Genomic DNA, 19,245 nt, shown 5'->3' with positions numbered 1-19,245 from the left:
AAGGATTATTTTGAGGCAATACACCACAAATAAGAGTTCCTTTCTGATTGCCTTCACCATCGTCACAGCAAGTGGGTGTGTGTGTGTGTGTGGGGGGGGGGGGGGGGTCAAAAGAGGGCTGACTACACCGATCCTGTTGCAGGCAATAAACACTTCAAATATACTTCACTAGCCAGGACCTGCCAGCGCCTCTTACTATTAGGGGAACACTTTGTACTGGCCAGGGGAGTAACACAACAGGTGCATACTGCACCCAACTGTGATAATTCCTTACCATCAGCTTTCCTGAGTGAAAGCATCTTTAGGGTACCTACATCTATAGCTTGTTACTTGGTTGAGCTTCACCCAACGGCAAAATCAAAGCATAAATTGCATCAGAAACAACAATTGTAACTTGTTTCTGATGTCTGTGTAATTACTCTAGGGGTACATTCTGCAGACATTGTACCATTAATATTTCCTGCACAGGATGTGGAAAGTGTCCCCACAAATCCACATAAGGTCTGTAACTTTATCCTAGAGAACAGCTTTAATTAGAAGGTACAATGCAACTAAAATTGTAAACAAGTTTTTAGGTGGGCTGAAATTTTACCAGATCGGAGACATCAAGACCAAAATTATTTTTAACAGGAATGTGTGCGTGACTGGAAAATGAGTTTTATTAAAAGAATGAACAAAATGCCCAGCAATCCTTACCAGTATGTGTCCTTCTGTGTCGCTGTAGTTCATCACTTCGCGTAAACCTTTTGCCACAGAACATCCAAGTACAAACAAACGGACGTTCCCCAGAATGCCAACGCAGGTGAGCTCTTAGATGTGAAGTTTTACCATACACTTTACCACATCCTGGGATATGACAGATGTGTTGCTTTTTCTTTCCCAGGTTGGTACCCCTAAAGGAATTGTAAAAAAATGAAGAACATTTTATAGGCAAATGCAGCCAGTTTCTTTAACAATCTACACATACTAATAAGAGAAATGAGGTTAAATAAATGTGAGGAAAGCTCTGGTTACAAACCTTCCTGCTCCGTCTTTACAGTTAGGACAAGTACAAGCCACTCTTCGCAGTCTTTTTCCCTCTTGATTTGGTTGGTCAAGTTCATCATCAACAACTTGCACTCTCAGGTGGGTTAAATCATTGGTATTGACTGTGGAATCACCAGTAAGTTGCCACTCCTCTGGATCAGGTTCTTCTTCCTTAATTCTTATAGCTAATAAGAAAATAAAAAAAATGTATGTAGTATAGTATGCAATAAAGATTTTAAGAAATTGGTGTTAAATTTTTCTGAGCGCCTGAGGATTTCACAGCAGGTTACGGTGGCTAACATTCAGAATGTACCACTATGAGCTCAAAAGCAATTTAGTCCTCCGTGTAGACCTCTCATACAGCCGAATACTATGATGTCTGCAGTTTATAGTTCCATCATATTGTTGTGCATAAATTCAAAGAACCTTCTACTACATTTAAAAATGCACGGTTCTATTTCTTCCATGATTTTTTTTATACTAGGGATAGAAACTTTTAAACTTTCAAAGCCACATGGTCAAATTCCTAATTTATATTTTTTGTGTATGCAGCCTTAGCTCTCTGATAGCAGACCATACAAATGGGAGAAAGACAACTAGTGACTTTCTCTAAAGAAGTAATATGCTCTACAGAGCGATAGTGGGGAATAGGAGAGTACCTGTGCCGGTTACTTATTAGTCTTCAATTTTCATTTTGTATGGCATAGAAAGTTCTGTGATCAGTAAACCAAAAGCTGGAGAATCAATAAAGCCGGTTCTGAAGCAGCTGTCACCTGACAAGTTCAATTTGGCCTTTTAGGAAAGACAGATGCCTTGGAGCCTTGTTTATACAGGTTTGCAATGGGGCAAAAAATGAATGCATTTGTAGGGGATGAAACTGATACAGACTTGCTAAGTGTTAAATAATGCTAGTTATTTCGACATAGCTCAAAATTGCCATTATTTGTTATAGTGTAAACCTGATTAAGCCTTAGTGATTTTTTGTTAATTAACACTTATTTTAAGGATCTTCTAATCGACCTCTTATATTTATGAATTACAAGGCTAGTCATTGTAAGAAGAGCCACGAAGAGCCAAGTAAAGCTACTGAATTACAAGAGAGAAATGACAAAAATGCCAACTTCCCTCACCTGACAATCTATACTTAAATCACTAGGGATAGTGTTCTACCTTGTATAGTAGATTTTAGTGGCCAGTATATTTTTTTTTTATTATTTTAATCACTATTGTACTTTGCAATCTTGCTATACTATGATGTTAGTTGCATAATTGCTATACCAGTTTATATACTTTTCTAGGGTTCATTATTTTACCTATATGGATACCTACATTTGTTTCTTGCTTACTATAGCATATTATATGATCTCTAATCATTTGTACAGCTTTTATCTAGCATCCATTAATCTTAGTATTTTATTTACTCATATGAAAATCATGGAGTCAGCCTAGTTTATACTGTGGATTCTTCTCTTCCTATTTTTATGTAATTTTATTATGATCATAGTATTTCCGGCATAAATTTGCATTTTTTTTTGTTTCTTGTAGTGTTTACACATTCAGCCAGGTATATTCTGTGCACGGATATTTATTTGTTGTGCTTGTTATTCAGGGCTATTCTCTGTAAGAACACCCATAGAGATCCAAGTTAAGCCATGGAATTACTAGAAGGGGTTGACAAAAATTCCCACTTCCCTCGCCTCACAATCTATAGTTAATCGCCAGGGATAGGGTTCTACCTTATTTGGTAGATTTAAGTGGTCAGTTGATACCTTCCTATATTGACATTGTAAGAATAGTACCACAAACTGGTAATTGGTAGAACAAAGGGTTCTAACGTTGTACCGGTGTCTTGAGGTTGGATAACCATGTGACCTGATAAAATTCTATTCTTTGGACCCTCAGAAATCATGATGGGAATGAAACAAAACCTACCTGTAGGGCTGTCGGAGTGCTCTCCATGCTGCAAATGGATACCTGCAGCATCTACAGAGTTTACTGTAACAGTCTGTAGATTTGGCAACTGACCAGTACTTAAACTAACTGGCGTACCTCCTCCAGCTACTTGGCCAAGTGTGAGCGTCTGCACGGGTGTCAACGTAATCTGCTGAGGAGACGAATTCTGAATCTGCAAGTTTTGCAAGTTCTGTACGCCTTGAACTTGAAATGTTTGCCAGGCAATTTGGCCAGAAGGAGTCACTGTTTGGGCTTGAATTAAGAACGTTCCAGGGTTCAGCTGCAGCTGCAGATTTTGCAAAGCTTGTGACGATATGCCTTGACCTCCCGCCTGAACAGCCTGGATCGCCTGTTGCGCGATGCTCTGCACAAGTTGGGCTTGACTGGTGGGCTGTTGACCATCTTGAAGCTGGATTTGCTGTACCATGGATTGCGATGTGGAGACCTGAATGTTCTGCGACTCATCAGAAATCGAAGTCTGGATGTAGTTTCCCTGAAGATCGGTTGCTTGCACATGCCCAGATGGACTGTCGGACAAATTGTTTCCACCCTGCTGAAGCATTCCTGTACTGTCTATGGTAACAGGAAGCTGAGATGAAGAGGAGGTTGGCACAAACAAATCTGTTTCAGAGTTTGTTTCACCAGCTTCAGGAGAAACATGCTCTTGCTCTGCAGTCCTTTCAGAAGTATCAGAGCTATCTATGGCTTGCCCTGCACTTATCAAGTGTCCATCTGCAGTAATGCCCGTCATGCCTTCTGTGCTGCCGGACAGACCCAGAGAGTCCAGGTCAACGCTATTTATAGGAACAAAGGTGATGTTACCAGGAAGACCAAGTGGGACGTTTGCGACAACTTGGGTTTGTCCTCCATATGTAACTCCTTGAATCTGCTGAAGCTGACCGGCTTGTGTTAATATATTTGGATTTGATGACAAAAGACTAGAATTTCCAGGAATAATCTGAATCTGACCGGACTCTTGATCTAAACCACCGTTATCAGAAGACGTGGCAAAGCCGAGCTGGACCTGTTGACCATCAGATGTTTGAAGCTGTGGTATAACTTGATACTGCACATTAGATAACGTGCCATTAGCAGTGTCTGTTCCTTGAGCTACAGAAAAGAGATGCTGATTCTGAAGCGTCTGAATGGGCAGCACATACTGTCCGCTTGAGGTTACTGTAGCACCAGCTGGAAGCTGAACTATATTCCCAGCTTCATCTTTCAATGCAGCTTGAGCTGGAGTCAAGACCTCCCATCTATTAGGGCCTCCTGTCAATTGCACCGATGTCAAATCCTCAGTCTGTAAAGAGAAAGAAGCACAACAAAAAAAGTTATTGAGAAGGTCAAGATGTAATTTCTATCTATAACGAATAACTAGTTATGCTAAAATTAATAAATGTTATGCTGAAATAAAATGTCGGGAGGGGGGGGGGGGGGGTTGGCCTCCTTCCCACAAATGACAGGCCTAATTATCAACCATGCAAGAGGAGAAATATCGTCTGTGAGAATCCTTCTATGACACTATGAAGTCTATCACCCTCATTTATAACTTTAGGTATCTTTTTGAGATTTTAGTATAAGAAACTCTCTATGAAATAGGACTGGCAGACGAAATATGCCAAGTTTCAAGGTTCCACTTGTTATATATTGCTGACTGTGTCACAAAAAGGCAGCTGCAGGGAAGCAAAATTCCTTGTTCATGCAATAACGACAAACACAGAAATTGGAGTAAAAGATATGAAAGGGGTTTGGCGACACATCTTGGTTGCTGGTGTATTGAGTAAGCAGGGAAATGGTTGCATTATGGTTAAAATAAATATAGATTCTGCTTTACCTAAAAAGTGAATGTACTGAATATGAAAAGACGTCCATTTAGAATTGTGTAGACTCAATGCAACTGTGACGAGCCATTACCAAGTCTAGATGGAAAAAATGATCACAACAAAGAAACCCAATTAAAATTTAACAGATTGTCATTGATTCCTGCACGTCCAGGTAAATTTTTGCAGTTCTATTAGGATAGGATACTTTTAAAAAAAAAAGTATTTAGTATAAGCTGAGGTAAATTCAAAAAAACTGGGAAAACCTATTGACTTAAGTAAAAGAAGAGGATGGGAAAAGCATTGGTCACATCCACCAGTATATAGCCAGCAACCCTGCTCTCCTACGCCGCTCTCCATAGGAATAAACAGCTCACGGCACCGTATTCCATAGAAAGATAGGACATGTCCCATCTTTCAACGGGCTACGGAACGGTATGATGCTGCACGTGTGCTGCAACGTACCGCTGCCTTTCGGCGCAGTGAGGCCATAGAAGTGTATGGGGGATGTATATACGCCTCCCATACGTTCGTGTGAATGTAGCCTTATACGGTACATTATTTTCTTTACAAAATTAGTCAAATTACTCCAAATGTGAAACAAATCAGAAAAATTACAAAAAGCTAACTTTATTCAGTTGTAATTTTTTTTTTTTTTTTAAACTTTAAAATGTGTTATAAATATGTACAGCATCATTCCATCATCCTTTCCCCAAGTTCAGCCACAAATGCAGAGGGTGCATGTACTTCTTCATTTCTGCAAACTGGAAGTCTTTCCTGCATCTCCTATATTCTGCCTTCAAATGATAGGCTGGAGGGAGGCACAACACAGATTTGAACAACACAACATCTCCTGAACCCAGCACCTACAAACACAATTGTGGTGCGGTATTAAGCAGGAGAATCTCCTTTGTAACCAAGAGTGGTTCTATGAAGCATCCATACACGATCAATCTATTACGGCACACAGAGGGCTTTTTAAAACATACCATAAATACTTGAGTATAAGCCGAGGTACCTAATTTTACCACCAAAAACTGGGAAAACCTATTGACTTGAGTATAAGCTGAGGGTGGGAAATGCACTGGTCACAGCCCCATGTAGTATATCGCCTGCCATCCAAACAACCCCCCCCCCCCCCCCAAAAAAAAAAAACAGACAACTCACCATTCCGACGCCCCGAGGAACTCCTCTTCTATCTTCATGTGTGCCGCAGGTCCGCAACAGCTCCTGGGGCAGCGGCTGGCATCACAGATGTGCGCTGGCCGTGCACACAGAGCTGTCTGGGACCTGCCGTCGTCATGAAGAAGGTAGAGGCGCTTCCCACGAAGCTATCGCGGACCTGCCACACACGAAAATAGAAAAGGAGCTGCCAGGGGAGTCTGAATGGTAAGTAGTCAGTTTATTTATTTTATATACCCGAGTATAAGCAGAGTGGGGAATTTTCAGCACAAAAATTGTGCGGAAAAATCGCCTTATACTCCACTATATATAATAAAAGTTTAAAGATTGTTTTATTCAGGAGATGGAGAAGATTGAAGTTGGCCACTGTCATGGCGTTTATAAAATGTCCTTTCTGCAGGGGACATGTGCAAATGGGACGTATATAGCCATATGTAATATATGTCATAAGGGGGTTAAGGTACTTTAAAGGAAACCTACCAGTTAGAATGGCAGGGGTAAGCTGTAAGTACCGAGGACCAGCTCAGGGTGAGCTGGTGCCGGTGATTAGTTTCGTTAGTGTTATAAACCGCAGGATCGCGGTTTTAACACTTTTTAAACTTTATAGCAGAAACTGCTTCGGCGCTGCGTGCGCACGATCGTGCGTGCACCTACATAGGAAATGCCGCAGGCGTTGCGCGCGCACGGTCGCGCGCAGCACCGAAGCGGCTTCTGCTATAAAGTTTAAAAAGTGTTACAACCGCGATACCGCGGTTTATAACACTAACGAAACTAAGCACCGGCACCAGCTCAGGGTTTACAGCTTACACCGACGATCTGAAATGGTAGGTTTCCTTTAAATCTGCCGTTACCAGTCACATACAACATTTCAACACACTCAGGTAAATAGTAGTACACAATAGTATAATTTTTGCCAGTTTTAATAACCTGCAGCCAATGAAGGACACGAGTTTGATAAATATGTAAATATCACTGATGAAGCCTGGATAGTCTATTCTTTAGAAGCCACATTTATTATGAGCATACAATATACATTACTGTTTAGGCACAAGTAACGCATATCCATGGAACACACACAAAAAAAACCCTGAAAAATGCAAAAGCCTCAGTAACAGCTAATACAACAATCAGAGACTGATAGTAAAAGTGTCATATATAGCAGAGCCCTTTTCCTGGTACACTCGATGATATACCTTTTCAGGCCACATGAAGAACATTCAGTAATATGCTAGACAATTTTCAGCAAGCCTATAGAGTTGTATGAAGCCATGTACATCCCTCACTCAGGAGGCTGCAGAGTCCCATCATATCATGAGATAGGGATACCCTTATAGCAGCACAAGTACAAGTCTCAGTACTTGCATGTTTGGCTTCATGGCAGCATCATCCTTCCAAAGTCCAATACTTAAAAGGTTTCAAGGCCAAGACGCCAGCGCTGTAAAAGGTTGTCCCCAGAGGTCGCATTAACGCCTCACCACGCGTCATAGACGCGTGATGAGGCGCCATTACCCCCCAAAATAATTGCCATGCGTAAAGATACGCTTGGCAATTATTCCGTGTAGCGCGCAGGCTGAGCGGCCCGGCGCGCACTGTATAGGAGGGGAATGACAAGAGCGATCGCAGCGCGCGCCGGGCCGCTCAGCAGGATGTGGAGATGTGAGGGCCGACCCCGCGATGCTGCTGCTCCAGGTCTCAATGCCTGCAGCAGCGGCCAGCGGTCATGTGATCCCGGCGGGACCTGAGAGAAGTGCCGGGTGAGTGTGAGCCGCGGCCGGGGGTACACTGCACTCTGTGTATGCGCTGGGTGAGTGTGTGCTGCGTGTGTCTGCCATGTGCTGTGAGTGTGTGCTGTGCGAGTGAGTGAGTGAATGCTGTGTGAGTGTGTGTAATGCGCTGTGTGGTGTGTGTGTGTGTGGTGAGTGTGTGCCATGCGCTGTGTGGTGTGTGTGTGTGTGGTGAGTGTGTGCCATGCGCTGTGTGGTGTGAGTGTGTGTGGTGAGTGTGTGCCATGCGCTGTGTGGTGTGAGTGTGTGTGGTGAGTGTGTGCTCAGCGCTGTGTGTGTGTGTGGTGAGTGTGTGCTCAGCGCTGTGTGTGTGTGTGGTGAGTGTGTGCCATGCGCTGTGTGTGTGTGTGGTGAGTGTGTGCCATGCGCTGTGTGTGTGGTGAGTGTGTGCCATGCGCTGTGTGTGTGGTGAGTGTGTGCCATGCGCTGTGTGTGTGGTGAGTGTGTGCCATGCGCTGTGTGTGTGGTGAGTGTGTGCCATGCGCTGTGTGTGTGGTGAGTGTGTGCCATGCGCTGTGTGTGTGGTGAGTGTGTGCCATGCGCTGTGTGTGTGGTGAGTGTGTGCCATGCGCTGTGTGTGTGGTGAGTGTGTGCCATGCGCTGTGTGTGTGGTGAGTGTGTGCCATGCGCTGTGTGTGTGGTGAGTGTGTGCCATGCGCTGTGTGTGTGGTGAGTGTGTGCCATGCGCTGTGTGTGTGGTGAGTGTGTGCCATGCGCTGTGTGTGTGGTGAGTGTGTGCCATGCGCTGTGTGTGTGGTGAGTGTGTGCCATGCGCTGTGTGTGTGGTGAGTGTGTGCCATGCGCTGTGTGTGTGGTGAGTGTGTGCCATGCGCTGTGTGTGTGGTGAGTGTGTGCCATGCGCTGTGTGTGTGGTGAGTGTGTGCCATGCGCTGTGTGTGTGGTGAGTGTGTGCCATGCGCTGTGTGTGTGGTGAGTGTGTGCCATGCGCTGTGTGTGTGGTGAGTGTGTGCCATGCGCTGTGTGTGTGGTGAGTGTGTGCCATGCGCTGTGTGTGTGGTGAGTGTGTGCCATGCGCTGTGTGTGTGGTGAGTGTGTGCCATGCGCTGTGTGTGTGGTGAGTGTGTGCCATGCGCTGTGTGTGTGGTGAGTGTGTGCCATGCGCTGTGTGTGTGGTGAGTGTGTGCCATGCGCTGTGTGTGTGGTGAGTGTGTGCCATGCGCTGTGTGTGTGGTGAGTGTGTGCCATGCGCTGTGTGTGTGGTGAGTGTGTGCCATGCGCTGTGTGTGTGGTGAGTGTGTGCCATGCGCTGTGTGTGTGGTGAGTGTGTGCCATGCGCTGTGTGTGTGGTGAGTGTGTGCCATGCGCTGTGTGTGTGGTGAGTGTGTGCCATGCGCTGTGTGTGTGGTGAGTGTGTGCCATGCGCTGTGTGTGTGGTGAGTGTGTGCCATGCGCTGTGTGTGTGGTGAGTGTGTGCCATGCGCTGTGTGTGTGGTGAGTGTGTGCCATGCGCTGTGTGTGTGGTGAGTGTGTGCCATGCGCTGTGTGTGTGGTGAGTGTGTGCCATGCGCTGTGTGTGTGGTGAGTGTGTGCCATGCGCTGTGTGTGTGGTGAGTGTGTGCCATGCGCTGTGTGTGTGGTGAGTGTGTGCCATGCGCTGTGTGTGTGGTGAGTGTGTGCCATGCGCTGTGTGTGTGGTGAGTGTGTGCCATGCGCTGTGTGTGTGGTGAGTGTGTGCCATGCGCTGTGTGTGTGGTGAGTGTGTGCCATGCGCTGTGTGTGTGGTGAGTGTGTGCCATGCGCTGTGTGTGTGGTGAGTGTGTGCCATGCGCTGTGTGTGTGGTGAGTGTGTGCCATGCGCTGTGTGTGTGGTGAGTGTGTGCCATGCGCTGTGTGTGTGGTGAGTGTGTGCCATGCGCTGTGTGTGTGGTGAGTGTGTGCCATGCGCTGTGTGTGTGGTGAGTGTGTGCCATGCGCTGTGTGTGTGGTGAGTGTGTGCCATGCGCTGTGTGTGTGGTGAGTGTGTGCCATGCGCTGTGTGTGTGGTGAGTGTGTGCCATGCGCTGTGTGTGTGGTGAGTGTGTGCCATGCGCTGTGTGAGTGTGTGCTGTGCACTGTGAGTGTGTACCTTATGGTGTGTGTGTGCTGTGCGAGGGAAGGAGGGAGTGTGCGCTGTGCGAGGGAAGGAGGGAGTGTGCGCTGTGCGAGGGAAGGAGGGAGTGTGCGCTGTGCGAGGGAAGGAGGGAGTGTGCGCTGTGCGAGGGAAGGAGGGAGTGTGCGCTGTGCGAGGGAAGGAGGGAGTGTGCGCTGAGGGAGTGTGCGCTGTGCGAGGGAGGGAGTGAGTGTGCGCTGTGGGAGGGAGGGAGTGAGTGTGCGCTGTGGGAGGGAGGGAGTGAGTGTGCGCTGTGGGAGGGAGGGAGTGAGTGTGCGCTGTGGGAGGGAGGGAGTGAGTGTGCGCTGTGGGAGGGAGGGAGTGAGTGTGCGCTGTGGGAGGGAGGGAGTGAGTGTGCGCTGTGGGAGGGAGGGAGTGAGTGTGCGCTGTGCGAGGGAGGGAGTGAGTGTGCGCTGTGCGAGGGAGGGAGTGAGTGTGCGCTGTGCGAGGGAGGGAGTGAGTGTGCGCTGTGCGAGGGAGGGAGTGAGTGTGCGCTGTGCGAGGGAGGGAGTGAGTGTGCGCTGTGCGAGGGAGGGAGTGAGTGTGCGCTGTGCGAGGGAGGGAGTGAGTGTGCGCTGTGCGAGGGTGTGTGTGTGCGAGTGTGTGTGTATTGTGCGTGGTGAGCAGACAGATGATTTTTTTTTTTTTTTTATAAATAGCGTCTATTAACATTATATACGGCTATTATATATTATTTAGTTATATGTATTACCGAAATTTTCATACTCCTCCTCGACTAAAAATACTCCTCAAAAATAGTAAGAGGAGTATTTTTACCCTTTGGGAAAAATGTTAGTGCGACCTCTGGTTGTCCCCAACCACAGGTTTACACCTTTCCTTGTACCAGAGTAGTTGCCAACAAGACTGCCAACTTGAATTCTCAGCAAGCAAGATATATTGAAAAGTTTCCAAAACAACTATAATCGATAAGCTCAAAAAAGTCAAAATGCGACACAAAGGTCTTGTGATATTATTGCAGCAGCCCAACCAGTGTGTGCGACTATAAAATATCTTTTCCTTCAAACCACAGATATTACCTGTGGCATGAGGAGCTGCTCCTGTGTCATGGTGGGGCATACTTCATTAATAAGGTTGGCAAGCTTTGACAAATGCTCTTTAGAGGTGACCTAACAAAAGAAATGGAAAAGTTTAGAGAGTCATGTGTTAATGGATAACAGAAGATGATATTCGGATGACAAGTCCCATTTTACATTGTATCAGGGGCAGGAATGTCAATATTTTCACATAAATTTGACACTATTCACAATAGCGAGCTAAATAGTGTTATTAGAACATCGCTGACAAAGGAGAAAGTTTACCACAATCTCAATAGTGCATTTGTAGGATTTCTCCCCGTCACTTTGGTTACATTTACTATGCCTAAAGATTCCACGTTATAAGCTTCTAAGAGTTTATTTTGGTGGTCCACTGATCTAACATCTAGAGACAAGGTACACTGCAGCAACATTTGCAGCAATTAAAGGGGTTGGCCACAAATACCAAAGTTTACCCAATGTAAGTACAATCTACAGTACTAATAGGTTTCACTGGTATACTTTAGGCTATTTTCAGGTCACAAGATCCAGCAGCAGGTACTTTTGGGAATTTCAATCTTGTGTCACTACCAGGGGGTTAGGAGGCAGGATGCCAAGCCACAATTTTTACTGTAGGCACAACTTACTGAACACAAGTGTCCAACTACAGTGCCTACAAGTAGTGTTCAACCCCCTGTTTGATAAGAAGCAAATAAGTTACAGCCTTCAAACAAGAGCAGGAGTTATTAAGATGCATAAATCTTACAAACCAAAAAGTTATGTTGCGCAGTTAAATTTTAATAAATTTTAAACATAAAAGTGTGGGTCAATTATTATTCAACCCCTCAAACCACCAGAATTCTGTTTGGTTCCCTTAAAGTATTAAGAAGTAGTTCAGGCACAAAGAACAATGAGCTTCACATGTATGGATTATTTATCTGTTTTTCCAGCCTTTTCTGTCTATTTAACCCCTTACCGACATGCGGGCCGAGCCCTCTCCATAGCCGGTAAGTCTTTGCTGCATATTGCACCGCTGATCGCCGTCGGCGGCTTCAAAAAGACGGCGGCGTGCGGGCGCCGCCATCTTTCCGTGGATTGTCGCTGCCCGTGACGTCATCGGGGAGCGGCAATCCGTCGCCATGGTAGCTTCGGGTCTCACGAAGACCCGAAGCTACTTCGGGTTAACCCATTCATTACAATGTGCTGTCAGCACATTGTAATGTATGAGTAGTAAAATCCCCATATACTGCCATACTGTAGTATGGCAGTATATGATAGGATCGTACAGACAACCTAGGGAGTCTGAAAAATAGTAAAAATAAAAAAAAATATAAAATATTTTTATAATATAAAAATATAAAAAAATTATAATAAAAAAACCTAAAAATTAAAATCACCCCCCTTTCCCTAGAATTGATATAAATAAACAGTAAAAATCATAAACACATTAGGTATTGCCGTGTCCGAAAATGCCCGATCAAAATATGATAACATTTTTTCACTGCGTTTAACCCCGTCAAAGTCGAAAATGGCACTTTTTTGCCATTTAAAAAATTTTTTAAAAATTCTATAAAAAGTGATCAAAAGGTCGTACAGTCCTAAAAATGATAACATTGTAAACGCCATCAAAATCTGCAAAAAACGGCACCACCGACAGCTCCGTACACCAAAGTATGAAAAAGTTATTAGCGCCAGAAGATGGCAAAATCCCTCAAAAAATTTTTATACAGGTGGTTTTAATTTTTTTAAATGTATGAAAACATTATAAAACCTATACAAATTTTGTATCCCCATAATCGTACCAACCCAAAGAATAAAGTAGACATGTCATTTGGGGTGCACAGTGAAATCCGTAAAATCCAAACCCACAAGAATACGGCACAAATGCGGGTTTTTACCAATTTCACTGCATTTGGAATTTTTTTTCCCGCTTCCAGGTACACGGCATGGAATATTAAATACCATTTTGAAGTGTAATTTGTTACGCAGAAAATAAGCCATTACACAGCTCTGTACATGGAAAAATAAAAAAGTTAGATTTTTGAATGTGGGGAGTGAAAAATGAAAACGCAAAATCGAAAAAGGGCCGCGGCGGGAAGGGGTTAAGACCCTCCCCAAACTTGTGAACAGCACTCATACATGGTCAACATGGGAAAGACAAAGGAGCATTCCAAGGCCATTAGAGACAAGATCGTGGAGGGTCACAAGGCTGGCAAGGGGGTTGAATACTACTTTGAGGCACTGTGCATTCATGGCATGTGCCAAACAAGCCCCTCCAACCATGTGCCATCATTATAGCCAGCCATTCACATGACCCAAAGGCGGTAAAGGCTGAGGGCTAAGGTTTCTGTGTAATTACAGGCAGTTATGAACAAGATAGGTTCTGTAGGTTTTTGTAAGTCGGAATAGATATATTTTTTAAGTTTAACGGCAAAGCATTTTTTGTACCTATAATTGTAGAACGGGTGGTAGGTGGATATATGGGACGTGAGGATAGCCCTTTTTAAAGCGAATCCTCACATCCCGCTATAATTTTATGTGGGCTCATGTCCGGCTACTCCACTCCCCAGTAGCCGCTTAAGCAAATTTACATATTAGGGTATTAAAGTTTGAAAATTATAGCGGGACGTGAGGATTCGTTCTAAAAAGGGCTATCCTCACGTCCCATACATCCACCTACAACCCGTTCTACCTTTATAGGTTGAATCGTGGTAGGTTCCCTTAAAGCAATCCAAAAAGTAACGTTTTGATCCACTAAAGGGAATTTCATCAGACAGATTTTGAGGACAAATGGTGAGTATGTAGCTAAAGGTGAGCAGAAACCACCGCTGTAGAGCAGGCAGTAAGGGAAGATGAAGACATGCCGCATATTGGGAAATGCACTTTCCAGGGCTATACCTTTATGGCTTATCAATTTTTTTTTCTTTTAAAGGGGGTAACATATTCCACAGAGCTATATGGAGAGATACCACCCACCATTCCTAAGTAGGGTTCACCATCACAGAAAATAGCCAATTTCAAGGAAATTAAAATAACTAGTGGATACCAAGCATTGCGTTGCCCTTGTAAACAGTACAAGGTGCAGAGAGAAAAGAAATGTTATTGTTTTTAAGATAAACTATATCATATAAATAATATAACCGTTTATCAATTCCACCCGGTTTTCTAGATCTCTGCTTGCTGTCATTCTATAGCAGTGATGGCGAACCTATGGCACGGGTGCCAGAGGTGGCACTCAGAGCCCTTTCTGTGGGCACTCAGGCCATCAGCCTAGGACAGAGTTCACCAAAATGGACCAAATCCATTAAATCTTCCTGCAGTCCTAGGCAACTTATGAGATGCTGCGCTCAGCACTATTTCACAGGGACACTTCATTGACTGCTTGGAACTGCTTGAAAAGTGAGAAGTGCATTATCTTTGGAGGTCATCCTAGTGGGCCCACCATTCTTCCTAAATGGAGAGACCCTGGAGAGAAGCTACAATGATAATCTGAATTTGCCCACCTTCTTTCAACTGTATTGGTGTCCTCAGGGGGCCGATACAATTAAAGAAGTGGAAGAACAGGTAGCAATAAGTTACTGCTTAAAATGGCACACTGGCACATCAGGGTAAATAAGTGGGTTTTGGTTGTAGTTTGGGCACTCTGTCTCTAAAAGGTTCGCCATCACTGTTCTATAGGAAGCTTCTATGTTTAATTCCAGTGGACAGAAACCTGTCCACGGTCACATAGGACAACTTAGGCTACGTTCACACAGACATTGAACATAACCTAGACTGCTCATCCCTTCCAGGGCTCTTTTTGCCCATTCTGGTAACCTATGAAAGAATGAACCATGATTTCAGAAATGGTGGAGGCTTGCAATTGTCTCATTTGATCACACGTGCTGTTCACTAACTGAGCATCACAAGTTACATCTCATGGAAACTCCATAATCTAAGTTAGATCAACGTACCCAGGATTGATCATACAAGTTATTGTTGCAGGTTTCATTTCACCATTTGGAAGCACCTTTCCACTTTGCTAAAACATCTGTTGTCCCATTCCCCTCTGTTCCAACATAATCCTCTTCCCCTGCTTTAATGTATAATCATCCAGCATTACACATGCACGCAGAGGACTATTCGCTTGCCCCTTTTCCACAATTAACATTCAGCAGGTGACTGCTATTAACATCTGGCTTCAGCAGCTCAAGGTTTCCAGGCTGATCATACAATACTGAGAAGCCAAAATCCATAGGGTAGGGGATAGCAAGCTGATAAGTGAGGACCCCAAGTAATCTAGAGAACAGGGGTCCTCTTTCCGGCTATCTTAGTTTGCTCTGCAATTTCAAAAACTCCCGTAATCTTGAATGGGTGTGGTAGGAGGAGAACTAATGAGAATGTGAGACACGGTTTTCCATATCGCTAAGGTTGCCCGTTACCCTGTGGGGATTCTCACCAGCGGGATCTTTACCAATCAACTGGTAATTCCCCATTCTTGGAATAGAGGGATAATGTGCTAACTTGGTACAACCCCTTTAACCCATTAAGGACGCAGGGTTTTTTCGCTCGTTTCTCGCTGTCCACCTTCAAAAGTCCAAAACTTTCATTTTTCCAGCGTACAGAGCTGTGGGAGGGCTTATTTTGTGCGTAACAAATTTTACTTCTCTGTGGTGTTAATTATTATTTCATGCCCTGTACTGGGAAGCTGGAAAAAATAATCCCAAAATGTGGAAAAATAGGGGGGGACTGTGTTTGTGTTACGTTCATGTGGGCTCAGTTTTAAGACTTATCACCATGCGCTCCAAATAATATCTCTGCTTTATTCTTTGGTTTTGGTACGATCACAGTGATTCCAAATTTATACAGGTTTTGTGTTTTAATACATTTTCAAAAAATGAAACAAATGTGTATGGAAACAGAAATTTTTTTTTGCTATGTCCCGATGCTAATAACTATTTCATACTTCGGTGTACGGAGCCATGCAAGGTGTCATTTTTTTGCAAAATGAGCCGATGTTTTCAGTGCTACCATTTTGAGGTCTGTGTGACATTTTGATCACTTTTATTCCATTTTTTTAATGTGATGTAAAATGGTGTAAAAGTCGCATTTCAGACATTTGGACGCTATTTTCCATTATGTGGTTCACCGCCGGCAATAACAGTTTTTATATTTTGATAGATCTGGCATTTTGAGACGTGGGGATATCTATTGTGTGACTTTTACTGTTCATTACGTTTATCTCAGTTCTAGGGAAAGGGGGTGATTTGAACTTTTAGGTTGTTTACTTTTTTTAAATTATTTTTGAAACTTTTTTTTTAACAATCTTTTTAGGTTTACATTAACCCTAGATGGTCTGATAGTCTCTACCATATACTGCAATACTATGGTATTGCAGTACATGGATTTTTGCACAGTATACATTACAATGAGCCACTGGTTCATTGTAACAAAACTGCAGAAACCAGACAGCCTCGGGTCTGTCATGGCAACTGATGCGACCCTCCCCAAAACGACAATCAGATATAAGATGGCGCCGCCCACGCACCTCCGTTTTTTTAATGCTGCCGGAAGTTTTGCCAGCAGCATTGGTAGGGTTAATAGCTGTGATCGGTGCAAGCACCAACCGCGGTTATTAGCAGTGGGGGTTTGCTGCAATATGCAACAAACCCCAGCCCGTGAGCCTTCTTCAAACACTCCCACACCTCCGCGCCGTATACATACGGCGGAGTGTGAAGTGTTTAAAAAGGAAAAAAATACTCTCCCCTTAACCGTTGTGGCATACCTTCAGCTATTGGTCCCCATAGCAAGTGTGTTAAGAAGGACCAGGAGGAAGGATCTGGCAGATACTTATCCACTATATAAAAAAAAAAAAAGATATATATCAGGTATCCAATCTCAAATGGTTATGACCATATTACAGAGAAAAATGGGTTGTTTCTCCTGGAAAACTGTGGCATAAACGCAATTTAAGTATCTACCTATGAGAAAATAAGTCGATAACCCCTCCTCCAAAGGATCACACTTTTTGCTATGGTTGAAAGGCGTCTACCACCATGTTGTCTGGTTTCCTGTACTAAATTTTGAGACTGCAACAAAATTCTCAAAGAAAAAAAAATTGTGTTGCAGTGTCCAGAAAAAGGGAGGAAAATCCTGGAGGAACAACTAACTTGGCACACTACCAAATTAGCCAGAAAAACAGACAAAAAAATGTTAGTGCTCTAACTCCACAATAAAACCGTTTTTTAATGTAAAATTCTCAAAGAGTAGTACAAGAAACCAGACAACAGAGATAAATCCCACACAGTGATTTTCGTGCATGGCGTTAGTTATTTTACTGCGATTTGTGAAAGACACTGCGTGGCCTTAGCCAGAAAATCCACTGTAGTTAGCAGACATGGCAGATAAGAGAAGCCACAATGCTGTTTATTGTGACTGTTGCTTTTGCTAATCTGTGCCATTAAAGAGCAATTTTACTAGGATCACAATGCTGTTTCTCTGAATGACTAGCAAAACATTTATACTGCAGTGACCCCTTGTTGGACAAAATGATCTATAAAGAATGAATGGCATGCCGCAGAAATTAATTTAATACAAAACTACATTAAAGTATTTTTGCATATGCACTTAATAGCTTCTTTAAAGGGAACCTGTCACTACTTTTGGATGAAATTTTGCACGGACAGGTTCCCACACCACAAGGGCACCGCCCTCGAAAATCTGTCAGGATAGCTAGCGAGTGGAGGTGCACGTGTCGACATGATTCTCCGCTCATCTACAGCATAACCACACTTTTGGCGCTTATGCAATAACTTCCCTTGGCTGCGCCTGTGCAGCGAGTATTGGAGCGGGACCACATTCTGCGGCTGCTCACTACGCACGCGTGGCTTCCTGCCAGATGATGTAGCAGGGAAGGTGTGGTTATGCTGAATAGGAGAGGAGGAACATGTAGACTAGCCATTACAGGAAATGCCCACTTGCTAGATTCCCTGCCTGGTTAGATAGGAAATCAAAGCTCATTATATGCATTTTGCAGGCAATCAAGTGTGGTATAAGGGCTCTAACCTCTGCAGCCTTGTCTGAGTTTTCTGTGCACTTTTAGCTGCTGGGAGGAGACTTTGGACCTATGATAGTTGACAATCAGCTCCTGTCTTGCTGCAAGGAGGACAGATTTCTTAAAAAAAAATTAAAGTATAAAGCCAATGAGGAAGGATTAGAGCCAAAAGTAAGCAGACAAAGAGGCTTTCTGATAAACTTTTTAATAAAACCTCATAAAACATTACTACAAGAAACTTAAGACGCAGTTCACCTCAGTGCTTTTGTTTCCTTTATACTCTTCTGTGAAGAAAAAGAATAATTAAAACTAAGGGATGAAGGTGAATGGAAGGTCTACTGTTCAGCTTCCTTTCCTCACATGGTCACATGTACAGAAGGATCCCTTAGATCAGACTTCTGTTAACCCTTTAAGGACCTGGCCCTTTTTTGTTTTTTTCATTTCCATTTTTCACTCCCCACAATCAAAAATATATAATTTTTATTTTTAAGTGTAAAAAAACTGACAGCTTGTTTTCTGCATATTAAATTGCCCTTCACAGTGACAGTATTTATTCTTCCATGTCATGTACTGGGAAGCAGGAAGCTGATTTTACAGCTTTCACTGTGCACCCCAAATGACAGGTCTACTTTATTCTTTGGGTCGGTGCGATCAAAAGGATGCCTAATTTGTATAGGTTTTAAAGGAAACCTACCACTTCGGGTAGGGCTTATAAGCTGGATATGCCGTGCACCAGCTCAGGGTGAGCTGTTGCCGGCGCTTATCTCCATTATGTTTTTAAACAGTTTGAAAGTGTTTTAACAGTTTATTAATGTTTATATCCTTACTAGCTTCCCCGCACCGGGGTCCGCGCTCGGGGCACCATGCGCGCGACCGTGCGTGCATCTGAATAGGAAGTGGTAGAGCGCATGGTGCGCCGAGCGCAGACCCCGGTGCGGGGAAGCTAGTAAGGATATAAACATTAATAAACTGTTAAAACACTTTCAAACTGTTTAAAAACATAGCGGAGATAAGCGCCGGCAATAGCTCACCCTGAGCTGGTGCACGGCATGTCCAGCTTATAAGCCCTACCCGAAGTGGTAGGTTTCCTTTAATGTTTTCATACATTTACAAAAATTAAAACCTCCTGCACAATTTTTTTGTTTTTTTTAAGATTTTGCCATGTCCTGGCGCTAATAACTTTATCATACTGTTGTACGGAGCTGTGGGTGGTATAATTTTTTGCGTCTTCTGATGAAGTTTTCAATGCTAGCATTTTTAGGACTGTATGACCTTCTAAACACTTTTTAATTTTTAATATTTT

The 19,245-nt window shown here is 43.7% G+C and overlaps 1 protein-coding gene across 5 annotated transcripts in view; it reads right to left on the bottom strand.

Annotated features, from left to right (window-relative positions):
- The window catches only part of SP3 (Sp3 transcription factor), a 31,603-nt gene that overhangs the window by 1,691 nt on the left and 10,667 nt on the right, over positions 1-19,245 (bottom strand). For 3 of the 5 annotated variants that reach the window (XM_072121692.1, XM_072121693.1, XM_072121697.1), the window contains 4 exons: positions 10,913-11,002; positions 2,959-4,279; positions 1,019-1,211; positions 697-893 (listed from right to left, as the gene is read on the bottom strand). In XM_072121692.1, coding sequence (XP_071977793.1) covers positions 697-893; positions 1,019-1,211; positions 2,959-4,279; positions 10,913-11,002 — 1,801 coding nt within the window. The remainder of the gene's footprint in view (positions 1-696; positions 894-1,018; positions 1,212-2,958; positions 4,280-10,912; positions 11,003-19,245) is intronic. The other 2 variants (XM_072121696.1, XM_072121695.1) reach the window with 2 other exon arrangements.

The sequence above is a fragment of the Engystomops pustulosus genome, chromosome 8, assembly GCF_040894005.1.
Source record: "Engystomops pustulosus chromosome 8, aEngPut4.maternal, whole genome shotgun sequence".
Lineage (NCBI taxonomy): Eukaryota > Metazoa > Chordata > Amphibia > Anura > Leptodactylidae > Engystomops > Engystomops pustulosus.
The sequence above is the reverse complement of the archived record's forward strand: the minus strand, read 5'-3'. Positions and strand labels throughout refer to the sequence as shown.